The 14,599-nt window shown below is 40.0% G+C and overlaps 1 protein-coding gene across 2 annotated transcripts in view; it reads left to right on the top strand.

Moving 5' to 3' along the window:
• The window catches only part of LOC116939132 (transmembrane protein 132E-like), a 261,164-nt gene that overhangs the window by 120,062 nt on the left and 126,503 nt on the right, over positions 1-14,599 (top strand). For both annotated transcript variants that reach the window (XR_012937220.1, XM_032947154.2), the window contains exon 2: positions 9,869-10,754. Coding sequence is in view for 1 of the 2 variants with exons in the window: in XM_032947154.2 (XP_032803045.1) it covers positions 9,869-10,754 (886 nt within the window). In the remaining variant the exon portion in view is untranslated. The remainder of the gene's footprint in view (positions 1-9,868; positions 10,755-14,599) is intronic.

The following is a 14,599-nucleotide window of genomic DNA, read 5'->3' as shown; positions in this document are numbered from 1 at the left end:
CTCTGTAATATCACTCATGCATCCCTCCTTGATTCTTTGCACACGTTTGAGCTTTTGTTCCCTCTTCTTCATCAGCATGTCCACGTTTATGATCATTCTCAAGACGCATCAGTACTCCATGTTGGTTTTGTTTTCCATTACCAAGTTCAGCTTTCTCTAGCCTTTTGCAGTGCTCATTACAGCAACAAATATGTGCATTGATTACAAATGCCTTAGCGCGGCTTGTTGCTCAATTGGTTGTCAAGACGCATCGACTGACAGTGTCACTTCTCGCTTCACAGGGGCTCCACAGTAGTCGTTAACAAGATGGTCGGAGTGGACATGTCCAAGCAGAGAGCTATGATTGAATTCCCAGAACAAGGTGTTAAGGCTGCCAGGGTTTTACAGTGATTATAATATTCCAGGTGTGGGATCACTCGCATGTGCGGGTAATGATTCTATTTTAAAGTTGGTTCTCGCGATTGGCAGATCAAGCCTCGAACCCTTGGAAAAGTAACAAAAGCATGGGCTAACGTCGCTTAGATACACGTCCAAAGTCAACATGCCATGAATACTAACGAGACTTTGATAAATACTTTCATTAAGTCACGTTGTTAATTGACACTGCTGGTGTTTTGATATCGTTTGATCTCGTCACCCAGATTTTAAGTACACAACCAAGATAGTGGCAACGTATCTATGTATAATGCATGGCAGGTTCATTAAAAATAATTCTGAATTACGATGAACATTTTCCCATGACAATCGGATTTTTTTTTGCTTGCGAAGAGAAACACCAAGGCTCTGTGGCACGCAATATGGCACTTTTGTCATGAGATTGAAAGTTGAAAGGATTTTATTCGCACAAGGGGAAGTTTTTTTCTTCTGCCTACTGTGCATTGAAAAACAATACTTGAGTCTTAATATCAGTGACATTAAAGCGACGCATTACACATTACATGAGGAAAATATTAGCTATCTCGGCTTTTATGATGACATCTATTATAGGTTCAATGGGAATTAACTGCAGGAGATGACTGAGGAACCTAATCAAGGGGGCTGCAAAAAGTAGCCTCAACATAAACACGAGCAATGCAGAAATGATGTGCCAGTTTGCTAGTCAGTTGATGATGTCAACTGTAGGAACACATGTGGAAATACGTGAAATTGTGTATACCTAGGGCGATTATTGAATGTAGATCAAAAGATGTAGATCAGAAGGAAGAATAACACATGGATAAGATGTAGATCAGAAGGAAGAATAACACATGGATTATGGAACGTTTGCAATTTCTTTGACAGTTAAGAAATTAAGTCGGCTTGCAGAGGACAGGCCGTGACAAGGGATGATAACTGGTGGTGGAGACTAACAACAGATTTTCAGTCAAAGGAGGCTACATACCCAAAAGGACATCCACCATGGAGAAGGAGCAATAAAATCAGATCATTTATTAGAGCTAACGAATTGTTGCACCGCAGCACCAAGATAGACGATAACTGCTTGGGCAGCGCTTGGTTTAGGAGCAATGCCCCTGAGCAATGAGATTAGCTCGTGTGTAGGAGCTCGACAGTAACCATTAGGGATTGTGATGGTTTGGGAAGGCCTTCATCCAACAGTGGCTGTCTCGGCCTCGCTGTGTGCAACGTTGCACTACTATCCGAGTAGTTAACCTCGCATTCAATAAACCTTCAGAACCAGGGTGAACATCCGACTCCAATGTATTTAATGAATAGAACAAGGAAAAACTGATGGAAAAACACAACACAAAATACAGCATCTGTTAATACTTGCAATATCAATAAAATTAATGAACACTGCAGCATCATAACATTACATTTTGACTTAAAGCTTTTGTGACTGCAGGAATTCATATTCTTTGGGTCTTTCGGTAAAGTCACATAGATAGGTTCGAAGAAAATAACAAAAAATAACAAAAACTACAACGTTCCGATCGCAACACAAGCGTTCGTTATCAGGAAGAGGAGGTTAGCTTATTCTTGGTTCTTTCGGTAAAGTCACATTTAAAGCTTTAGTGACTGCAGGGATTCATATTCTTGGTTCTTTCGGTAAAGTCACATAGAAGGGAAACAATAAATATATATTTTGTATTTCTGATTCAACCGCATTAATTGATCAATCTAAACAGTTTTCGTTGAAACCTTCTGCTGCCAGGCCACCAAGATTATACGGCTTACCAAAAATACATAAAGTAGATACACCCCTTCGTCCCATAGTCTCTACTATCGGCTCCCCCACCTACAAACTAGCTCGTTTTTTGTCTGAAATCCTGCGTCCTTTCACTGGAAAGACCACCTCTGCGGTACAAAATTCTACTCACCTGGTATCGACAATCAAGGGTATTTCCCTGTCCCCAGACGACCTGCTTGTCAGTTTTGATGTAGTTTCCTTATTCACCAAGGTTCCTGTACCTGACACCATTGCAATCATTCAAGACTTGGTTCATCAAGGACTAAACACTGAGGTACCCCCCCTGGTGAGACACTGTTTAACCAATACATACTTCACTTGGAATGGAACTTTCTACAAACAAACTGAGGGCACCCCAATGGGCTCCTCCCTTTCTCCAGTTATAGCTAACATTTTCATGGAGAAATTTGAGACTGACGCCATCCAGACTGCCACTCTGCGCCCAACCTTATGGAAGAGGTACGTGGATGACACTTTTGTCATCTGGCCACATGGCCGGCCTGCTCTAGACCAATTTGTCGACCACATCAATTCCATACACCCAGCCATCAGATTTACCATGGAAGTCGAAATAGATGGCAAGATACCTTTTTTGGATGTCCTAATTAAAAAGAGACCTGATGGTTCAATGAGCCACTCTGTCTACAGGAAAGCTACCCATACGGATGCTTATCTGAAACCGGATTCCCACCACCATCCATCACAGAAGAATTCTCTCATCAAGACTCTGTATCATAGAGCCCAATGCATATCCGACCAGGAACACATAAGCAGTGAACTCAAACACGTACACCAAGCTCTTAGGGCTAATGGTTACTCCGACTATACAATCCGCAAAGCTATCACTCAAACCATTAAGAAGAACCCTCTTGAGGAGCCTTTCAAAACCATCACTTTACCCTACATTGCGGGGATCACAAAAAAGATCTCCAAAATCTTGAATAAACACAAGATCCAGGTCCGTTTCAACACATTACATAAAATCCGTGATCTGGTTCCATCTGTAAAAGATGTGATTCCGGACATACAATACCCTGGTGTCTACAAACTAAGTTGCCTCTGTGGTAGTAGTTACATTGGAGAAACCAAACGCCATGTCTCGGACCGCATTCGTGAACACAAAGCAGACCTTAAACACGGTAGGACCAACACCTCGGCCGTGGCAGATCATTGTTCTAATTCAGTAGGCTCACATGGCATTGACTTTTCCAAGACAGAGGTTCTTTGTAAGCCATCTGGCTTCCATGAGAGATTCGTTCATGAGGCTATCCACATATACAAGCACAGAGACAATTTCAACCGAGAAGATGGATTCTATCTTAGCAATCATTGGAAAGATTTGATAAACCATTTCAGGTCTTAATTGATTGTTCACGCTTACAGTGGCTTTCAGACAGCATACATTATAACAAATTTCATCTCCCCCCTCCTCTTTTCAGAATATAGATGGACTAGTCCTAAATAAACTGCCAAATCGTTACGCGTGGCGCTAACGTTTTTATAAATAAATAAATGCGCCGTTTAAAAATAAATTTATGCAAACCAACACACCTGAAGACGACCGTTTGAGTTATGGTCGAAACGTCGTGAGAATTTTTTATTGTTTTATATATATTTTATTATTTTGTTGTTTCCCTTCAACGTGACTTTACCGAAAAAACTAAGAATATGTATTGAACATGTCTGACGATGATGACATATGAATACCAACTGAAAATTTGCTTCAAAATAAAGTATGATAACTGTATTTAAAATCTATAAAGGACACTGTCAACAAACATGAGTAATTTTTCAAGTTGGCAAATTTGGACCATGAGCACAGCACACAATCGCCTACTCTTCTTTCAATGATGCCACAGGATCTTTAATGAACACGATGAAGCATATGGCGCATATTTTATGGTCAATATACCCGCAGTATTAGCCAGGGCGGCCTGCCAGATTTAACCGGCAAACCTCTGCAACAAGTGGCAGATGCGCTACCGCTTGGCCATGTTTATAAGACACACCCTCTCTGTACATCTCTAAATTTTGACACTCACTCGTGAGAAAATTAACAGTGTTTATACATTTCTATTTCACGCACTCTATTCGCACGTGAGAAAATTAAGTTTTCAGGATATTTTATAATATCAAGGAATTAAAAGTATGATGAACGCAAATTCTTGATTTAAATACGTAACGAAAACAAAAATGTTTTTTTCATTATTAACGCATTTCAATGCCAACTTTAGTTGACAAAGTCTCCTAAAGTTTCAGCTCAGAATTAATGTCCAAAGTCTTTCAAGGCCTAGGTTTATCGCTGACCAGAAGTTGTTGTAAAATGTCATGTGTGCTCTGTTTGAAGACATGATCTTCTTCACATACAGTGAGGGGAAAAAAGTATTTGATCCCCTGCTGATTTTGTACGTTTGCCCACTGACAAAGAAATGATCAGTCTATAATTTTAATGGTAGGTTTATTTGAACAGTGAGAGACAGAATAACAACAAAAATCCAGAAAAACGCATGTCAAAAATGTTATAAATTGATTTGCATTTTAATGAGGGAAATAAGTATTTGACCCCTCTGCAAAACATGACTTAGTACTTGGTGGCAAAACCCTTGTTGGCAATCACAGAGGTCAGACGTTTCTTGTAGTTGGCCACCAGGTTTGCACACATCTCAGGAGGGATTTTGTCCCACTCCTCTTTGCAGATCTTCTCCAAGTCATTAAGGTTTCGAGGCTGACGTTTGGCAACTCGAACCTTCAGCTCCCTCCACAGATTTTCTATGGGATTAAGGTCTGGAGACTGGCTTGGAAACTCCAGGACCTTAATGTGCTTCTTCTTGAGCCACTCCTTTGTTGCCTTGGCCGTGTGTTTTGGGTCATTGTCATGCTGGAATACCCATCCACGACCCATATTCAATGCCCTGGCTGAGGGAAGGAGGTTCCCACCCAAGATTTGACGGTACATGGCCCCGTCCATCGTCCCTTTGATGCGGTGAAGTTGTCCTGTCTCCTTAGCAGAAAAAACACCCCCAAAGCTAATGTTTCCACCTCCATATTTGACGGTGGGGATGGTGTTCTTGGGGTCATAGGCAACATTCCTCCTCCTCCAAACACGGCGAGTTGAGTTGATGCCAAAGAGCTCCATTTTGGTCTCATCTGACCACAACACTTTCACCCAGTTGTCCTCTGAATCATTCAGATGTTCATTGGCAAACTTCAGACGGGCATATATATGTGCTTTCTTGAGCAGGGGGACCTTGTGGGCGCTGAAGGATTTCAGTCCTTCACGGCGTAGTGTGTTACCAATTGTTTTCTTGGTGACTATGGTCCCAGCTGCCTTGAGATCATTGACAAGATCCTCCCGTGTAGTTCTGGGCTGATTCCTCACCGTTCTCATGATAATTGCAACTCCACGAGGTGAGATCTTGCATGGAGCCCCAGGCCGAGGGAGATTGACAGTTCTTTTGTGTTTCTTCCATTTGCGAATAATCGCACCATCTGTTGTCACCTTCTCACCAAGCTGCTTGGAAATGGTCTCGTAGCCCATTCCAGCCTTGTGTAGGTCTACAATCTTGTCCCTGACATCCTTGGAGAGCTCTTTGGTCTTGGCCATGGTGGAGAGTTTGGAATCTGATTGATTGATTGCTTCTGTGGACAGGTGTCTTTTATACAGGTAACAAGCTGAGATTAGGAGCACTCCCTTTAAGAGTGTGCTCCTAATCTCAACTCGTTACCTGTATAAAAGACACCTGGGAGCCAGAAATCGTTCTGATTGAGAGGGGGTCAAATACTTATTTCCCTCATTAAAATGCAAATCAATTTATAACATTTTTGACATGCGTTTTTCTGGATTTTGTTGTTATTCTGTCTCTCACTGTTCAAATAAACCTACCATTAAAATTATAGACAATTCATTTCTTTATCAGTGGGCAAACGTACAAAATCAGCAGGGGATCAAATACTTTTTCCATCACTGTATGGATCAGCACTGACATTGTGGCATTTATTTAGTATTCTCAACCCACTATGGCTTACAGAGCAACAAAGGTGAAGATCGATATGTTATCAATCACAGCTTATGCTTTAAAATTGAGTAGCAAAAAACCATTGCTATTACGGCATATAATACATCCTTTATTGTCACGGTTTCTTACTTTGTCTTAATAAATATTGCGAATGGAATTATGATTGGTTGCTTTAAGATGTTACTGTGCCATTCTTGTATAGGGCAAGATCTATTGAAGGGGAAAAAATTTCGAAAATTGCTGTTCGTTAAAAAATAAATCTTCATCGCCATCAACCTATGAACGAGGGTCTTGTCAAGTTATTTCAAAACAAGGCATTAGATGAGAAAATAAACATCCTAGATCCTACCAGCCTTACACTGAACTGTGAATGGATGCACCCAGCTGTAGTCAATGTGGGCTTTCATCCAACTTCCAACAATAATTTATCCACATTCAAAAAAACATTTTAAAATTGATTGATTTTGGCAAGAATGAGAGGCGATGTGTTAATAACATTATCCATTTCCTAAAAGAGTTATGTACCATATATAGCCACTTTACAAGGTCCAACGTACAGCAATTGGAGATTGTTTCATGTGTGGCAGGATGCTCAGCGGTAGAGGGAATGCCTGACGATCATAAGGTTGCGTGTTCAAACCCTGGCTGGGGGGTTGATTTTTTTTCCTGAAGGGCTGATAAATAGGTTACCACTTCGTGGGGCAAGCAACATTGGTTGTCCTTTGGATAAACTTGTCCTCGCCATAGGAATTGAAATTTTCCTTCTGGCTCGGGGCTGTGAACAGGAATGAGCACAGCCTCAATGCCCATTTAAACAGGTAATCACGTTGTCAGTGATGTTTGCACACTGAATTGCCATTGGATCAGTGCACTTACCGAATTATTCTGCACGTGTGTGTTTCACATATGACTCAAAACACGATTTGTCCCAAAGGATTCCAAAACATTCATTGCCGACCAATTCAAGTGCGCTGTTAAAACTTTTTCAAAGTATAATCTTTAACAGCTCTAAATGTCAAATATAAGCTCAGTAAATAACATGGGAAGGTAGTGGCTGCTAACAACAAGAGTCAATTTGAGGAATACAATCTCAGTGTTGCCTGTTGTTTGACCAAGAGAGAAAACACAAAAGATTTATTGCACTACTATGCTGCTGCAAGTTAGGATTAGTCTTTCACCAAAGGTAAGAGGAGCCCCTGGGGTGCTTTTCCATGACGGGTGGCAGTGGATGCTTTGATTGTTCAACCATTTTTATTTTCAAAGACAACCCAAGATAGAATGGAAAATCTCAATTTTCTGCCAGAAAAATGCTTAGGACTCTTAGCATGCACATCTTTTGTGAAATCTAAGCTTTTGATGCATCTTTTACACGTTTATATACGCACTGGCAATAGTGCCTGTAGTCGGGAATGCAATTTATTGCACGGTATTACACTCGCGATTCTCTGGTCAGCACGCACGTGTATTTTGTTCTGGCCGGGTCAGGGCAAGCGGTAATGATGGTATGTGTTGCATTGAATTCACTCGGGAGGGAGGCTTGAAAATATGGGAGCAAAGAAGTCTTTAGTGGGCTCTGGTCACTTAAACAAAGCCAAGTTGCTTGTGGCACAGTGTTGCCTTAAATGATCATGACACAGATTATTGGTCTCAACAGACACATCACCTTGTGATGAAGGCCAAAAGAGGAAGCTGTGTTGGTTATGGCATTGGGAGTTGAGACCTTGGCATAGGCAGTAAGTCGGGGGAATAATCGATGCGGTGATAGTGTCAGTTAGGAGCCATCCAGTACGGGCCAAGATAATTGAAAATGTTAGAAGCCCAGCACCCATGGGGGCCTTCGGTTGAATATTACTGGCATGCCTCTCTTGCCTATTTCTATATTGGTCTGCTGGCCGTTTCAGAAATTCTGCCTTGCTGCCCTGCGTTAATTATAATGAATGCATGTTTCATTCTGTGGCCTACAAAGATTGTTAGCGTTCAGTTTTAGTTGTTGCAGAGAGCTAGCTGTGAATGAACGTGGTTTTTTTTACATGTTGAACATTTCTACACTGCTGTGCATTAAAACGATTGCAGTTTTGTCATCGGGTACATATACACCGCATATTTAAAACAAATTCCAGTCCTCTCGCGGAACACCTTGTTACATATGAGACGTACCGAAATGTGTGGAACGATGATTACAATAGTTATGTCTCATTCTTAAATTAGGTGTTAAAATGGATAGCCATCTGCTGTCTAATACTTTAAAGCAGCTCGTCATGCGAGTTATATGTATTGCTACAGTGCTGCATTTTCCCCATGTGGATTACCTGTATATAAGCTCTTAAACGCTATTGATGCATTAAGAGTAATATAAGGAACGTTGTTTACTCTCATTACAAGTAATATGACTATGTTGCATTGACAGTCACAGCTGTTTGTAAACAACAACGTTATCTTCATTTTGTAGAAATGTGTTTGGCAAGCAGGTATTGCCAACTCTGTATATTTTTGAGCCGGTTCCACGTTCACATTTGAGATGGTTGTGACATGTGAAAACAAAAACACTTCTTAGGGATAAGAACAACAGTTCTGCATGAGATGTTTGTTCCCTGGTATCTGTGATATATTGTATAACAACAATTCCCAGAACATGTTTCGATCACACTAAAGGTTACAGTTGATAATGGGATAAACCTATCATTGAATTTCTTCAATCCAAATAAAATAAAACGTAATAGAAATACCACAATTTGTTTTACGTCATGTAACCTGTAGCATACAATGTCCACGGTCATACATCACCTACATTTGCCGAAATGTGATGTTTTATTCCAGTGACATTGCATACACCACTTTGCATCGCACCAAAAAGCATGGCTTATGTTCATGACTGCCTCTGTGGTCAACAGTATTATATTACAGATATGAAAATATAATAAATAGTAAATAAATAAACTCTCAACATATACGTCAATGACAAAGCCTTAAAAGTCAAAATCTATAAAAGGTGACATTTTGGCCAATTTCTATCACAGCATCACCAATTTATCAACAGTTGGTAATATATTGGTGTAGAAATAAATTGACATTTACAGTACTTTCCAATTTGCTGTGTTCTGAGCCAAGTGCGCTAACACGCGCATATACACACGCAAAGCGATGCTGAAGTGTGTAATGCTCTCTCGTACAGTTCTGCAGGGCCTTGAATTATTGCCAAACTGTCTGCAACTTGAGAACTGGGTTGTGAGAGCCACAGGAGTGGAGTACAATATTCTGGACAACAGAGATAACCACGCGACAGAGTACAGGAAGAACTATGGAATTATTTTTTATAAAACAAAATAAATGGCATTGCTAAGAGGAGTCAACCTGTATTTTCTCCCTGGTGTGATTAGCGATAATAAATCATGACAAGGTTATTACTCCATTTGCCTTGTTATGAATGCATGTATGTTGAACTTCTTTCGCACCGTATGTTGCCAACCATGCTAATCGGAGGTGCAGTTGGTTACTTATAATGGTTACGGATGGGTACTTATAACCACATTGAGAGCATTCATCGTTGATTGTCATGTAAGCTGCGAGGTTGCATTCAAAATAACTGTGCATTTGCTTGAGTTTAGCGATTTTAGCCAATCGTGTTATTTCAATGTTGTCCTGGTGTGTGTGTGTGTTTTTTTAGGTGCGGTCAATATCAGCAGCACTGGCCCTGAGCAAAAACCTGCGTCGCAAGGCAACGATTACATTTATCCTCGCTACACATTTTTCAATGCTGAAACCGCCTTCTTCCTCAAGAAGAGTAGGCAAGATGCAATAGAAAACGCCAGTCTACAGACCCTATCACAGCCCGTACTCTTTCTTGGCACGACCAAAGCACACTACGGTGTGAATGTGAGCTACGGCCCATTTTCAGCAGGGCAAACAATATCCAGTGACCTTCTGGATATGCAAAGCGATGTATCTTTTATCGTGAGGACCAACTGGAAGATCCAAGCATTTGTGACGGAAGATACAATTTTCTCTGACAAAGCCAAGATACAGGTTCTCTTCTACATATCCGAACGGGACTGGGATGACGAAGAGGATTTTAAAAAACTCCCGTGCATTGTTCTCCATGCGTTTCTTGATGTACATGAAGCAAGAACTGTGTGTTCGCTTGGAAATAATCTGGGAATGTGTTTGGCAGAGATGAGCTTGCCATATTTTTGGAATGAACTTTCTGGAAACGGCAAACATCCACATTCCAACCACATGTCGGCTGGCAAAACCGTGGAGTTGTACTATAGTCTACAGTCATCCAACGATGCTCTCAATTGCACTCAAGGCTCCCATGATAAGGCAACAGTCGCCCGGCCCATTAAGGATGGCATGAATAATATAAAGCAAGGATTAAACTGGGTTTCCAATGTGACTTTGAAGAAAGCTTTAGCTCGTATGAATACCCGAGAGGTGTTACTCGACGGAGATATTTCAATTTCTCTCCCCATTAAACCCCTTCGCCCGCAGGAGATCATCCACGTCCCAGTGAAACTTCTTAAAAATTCAACAGTGAACCACTTCACGCTGAGGTATGAGACACACGGAGCAAGGATTCCAAACTCTTGTGCTTATAACATTCCGTAATGCCTTGTTATTCTTGTTGCCAAGTTGTAAATAAGTTGAAAATATCTGAGAGAAAAACATTTAAGATAATATTTTCTAATTTGTTAATTTGGTAGCCTTCTACTATATCATGGGACTGCTGTTCGCCTTTTGGCGTCCTCTGATCTAACACTGTTTGAGACAAGGCTCTAAAGAAAGCTGTCTCTGGTGTGGAACAATCCGTTTCAAAGACAATGCATCATATACTACCAGAGCATGTTTTTTTGCATGTTCACCACAAGTTAATTCAAACATGATTCCTTGGAAAAGGTTTCAGTTTGGTGTTTTAACATCTTATCACCTGCTTAATTGCCAGAAAGGGTAAAACCTATTCTTTTGCTTCTCACGACAGTTCTCTGATGCGTCGTCGGGTTGTACAATGTGTAGTTCGTCATTCCATCATGCCATACAGCACAACCACCAAAACCGATGCACTACTGTTGATTAAGCTTCTAAAAATGTCATTCTATGATCATTTAAACTTTGCATTTTTTAAATACCAGTTTCACATCCACAAATGTGCTGAAAAGCATAAAAAAATATTTGCTCATCTCTAATGACATTTCAGGTTTCAGTTGTCAGACAGCAAGACAAAGGTCTTGTGTGTAGACGCTTTAGAGTTCCAGGGCATGATCTACAAACACAGCTATTTGGAGATCTCCAGTTGAGACACCAAGGGAGCACAGATGTCCCAAAACATTGTTATTTAATTGCATAGGCTATAAATTCCAACCATTAGCTGTTGAGGTCCATTAGCTAGAAGCATGGCTCCTGCCATTTCCATGCACATATGGTGCTATATTGAGTTGGTGGTATTGATTTGAATTAAGCGTGCCACTGAAGTTTCATAGTAATTTGGCAAAATCAAATTCGCTCACAATGTTCAACCAAAGTTAGACATTATTTGTAATGAATACAGTACTTTTTGTAAAAAGTTTATTGTAAAAATGCTTGAATAAGAGTCTAATGTTAGCACCTTGGCTTATATCGATATTTTTTTGTCAAATTAATTAGACGTGCGAGTAAATTATATTTTGATTTTTTAAATAATAATTTGTAATCAAAAGCTCTTTGTGTATCCACTGCTGGATGATGGCATCTCCATGTCATGTCAGTCGAGGTTTTTTCTCTTACCATACTTTATCAAGCTGGTCAGTGTGTGGAGGTAGCCCAGGACTGATCCAGATAGTGATGCTTAACCATTGTGTCAATTTAACAACCTCCAGTTGAGATTTTCCAATGTAGGAACGTATTTCGCATATTAAATTGTAAAACTACAATAGATCACACGACTAAATGTCACGAAATTGATTCATAATTAGTTTATTTAGGGATAGAGCGTGTAGGCATGCCATTATTTTCACTATAACCCTCCACCACCCTACAGAGCCAATCAAATCAGGTTGTCACGTGGACAAATATGCCCATTTTATATTATTTGGGTATTTCGGTAAAGTCACGTAACTTTACATAAAGACCCAAAGAATATTAATTCCTGCAGTCATGAAAGCTTTAAGTCAAGAAATATGCCATTTGATTAGATTTTTCAGCAAACTAGAATGCTCAAAAGTGCGCATTTTTTTACACCATACAAGCATAAGCTTATTATGAAGCATAAGCTTATAGATTGCAATTTAGGGGCAGATCAGTTTAAACATTTTGAGGATGGCAGTTACGACATTACTCCCATTTCTATCTTTTGTAGTTTTCAAATTCTAAATGACCAGGATGCAATATGTCGTGTGGATTAACTTTGATGGCAAACATTATGAAGTATGCATGTCATTCTTAATGCTAAGGAGTAACACGCACACATAATGTGAAAAGTGGAGGTAAATGACAGATATATGAATGGTAATGTAATACAGTTTAATTGCCATGTTTTATTCCAATTTTCATAAAAGATATGAAAAAATATGAAATCAATATTATGTTATCTTTTTCATGAACAATCGTCGGTATATAATATTAAAAACTCTGGGTAACATACTCTGAGAAAGTGAGTTTTAATTCTACAAAGTACTAACATATATTTTAATATTTTAAAACGTAAATATTTTATGATGTCGAATTTATGGTATTACTAAGTATTTGTTATTACATATCATGTGACTTAAACATCCCATTTTGCTCCATACTTGTTGCACATTACAGATTATATGTGCAAGAAGGAACATTAAATATCGTGATTTAAAGCTTTTGTGACTGCAGAGATCCATACTCTTGGTTCTTTCGGTAAAGTCACGTAGAAGGGAAAGAATACAATAATAAAAATATAAAACAATAAAATTCTCACAATTTTATTGTTTTATATTTTTCTTTTATTATTTTATTGTTTCCCTTCTACGTGACTTTACCGAAAGAACCAAGAATATTAAATATCGTGTTTTGTCTGTGCAGGTTAAGAGAATATTCATGAACTATGGGGAAAAAACACACACGAAAAATATATTTTGCATAGTGTAAAGTTCAGAAGTGCTTGTTCAGCACAACACCACGAAACTTTATTCACAGTAAATAATTAAGAAGAAATAAACACGAGTGTCAGCAATTTAGCTTCAATGCTAGCCTAATTATATGTGAGCAAAGCACTAATGTTTATTTTCATACCAGACCTCTGTCCCATATCCTCTAACCAATGTACTTTTTTGTAAAATAGTGGATCAAACGGTTTACAAATTACATTGCATGTGGTCCAAGTATTTTTTTCCCCTTTGTACATTTTTATTATGCATGGGACTTCCTTTTATATCTTCTTTTTCATTTCAGTATTATTCCTTTCACCTAACCCTGATTCCTCAGCTGGGAAGACAAGATCCACCAACCCACTTTCTACTTTTCCACACCTCCGATTAGCACGGTTGGCTCCGTACGGTGCGAAATAAATTCAGCATACATACCTCTGAGGTATCCAATGTGGTAGATATCTGACCTTGCATGGGAAATGTTATCATACCTCATTCCATGGTGTGGCAGATGATATCTGGTAGAGCAGTAGCCATCCCTCTCTCGGTGTTCGAAGTGCCTGTGGTTACATGAGACCCATCTGCCTTTGGTGATGCTATTATTACCCAGCTTCCTACAGTATGACTCTGTTGTGGTGTCACTGCCATTACCGGAAGACTCGTCTTCCCTGTGCGATGCTGTGCTTAACCAGGCACCCTGTTACCTGTCATTGTGTCACTGCCACTACTGGGAGGGAGGGTTCACCTGTCATCGGTTTTTGTACAGTAACCCCGCCTCTATCCGCGAGGGTTACGTTCTTGAAATACATTCGCGAATGCAGAATTCGCGAATGCAGAAACCCTTGTTCCAATGGGGGGGGGGGGGGGGGGGGGAATGGGGTTACGTTCCTGGTACGAGTTAACAAAGGGGGGTGGGGGTAAATGTTAAATAATAATGGCTACAAGAAATAAATAATATACTATTAAGAACAATGTGTTGTTTTTCTTGGCTTTGATAATGATGGTGGTGGTGCTGATGATGATGAAGAATTTCGAAGGATGACTCCTCGTGCAGGTGTTTGATAACAATGCACAGTTGTTATCGATGCAGCACTCTGGGGAGCCCTGGCCACAAGCACTTCCCCCCCGACTGCGTTCGCTTTCTCTCTTAACGGACTCGTTCGTGCCAAAACGACACGAAAACGAAAAAACGAGTCGACTGCAGAAGCGCATGAAATAAAAAAAAATCGAGTTCAGAGCGGCATTAACTGCGAGGCTGCGGACGAAATCCTTCCCAGACAAGTTTCAAATGTTGATTTAAAGCTTTC

This window comes from Petromyzon marinus, chromosome 5 (assembly GCF_048934315.1).
Source record: "Petromyzon marinus isolate PM22_M1 ecotype Great Lakes invasive population chromosome 5, UKy_Petmar_22M1.pri1.0, whole genome shotgun sequence".
NCBI classification, from domain to species: domain Eukaryota; kingdom Metazoa; phylum Chordata; class Hyperoartia; order Petromyzontiformes; family Petromyzontidae; genus Petromyzon; species Petromyzon marinus.
Note: the sequence above shows the minus strand (reverse complement) of the source record. Positions and strands in the feature narration are given on the sequence as shown.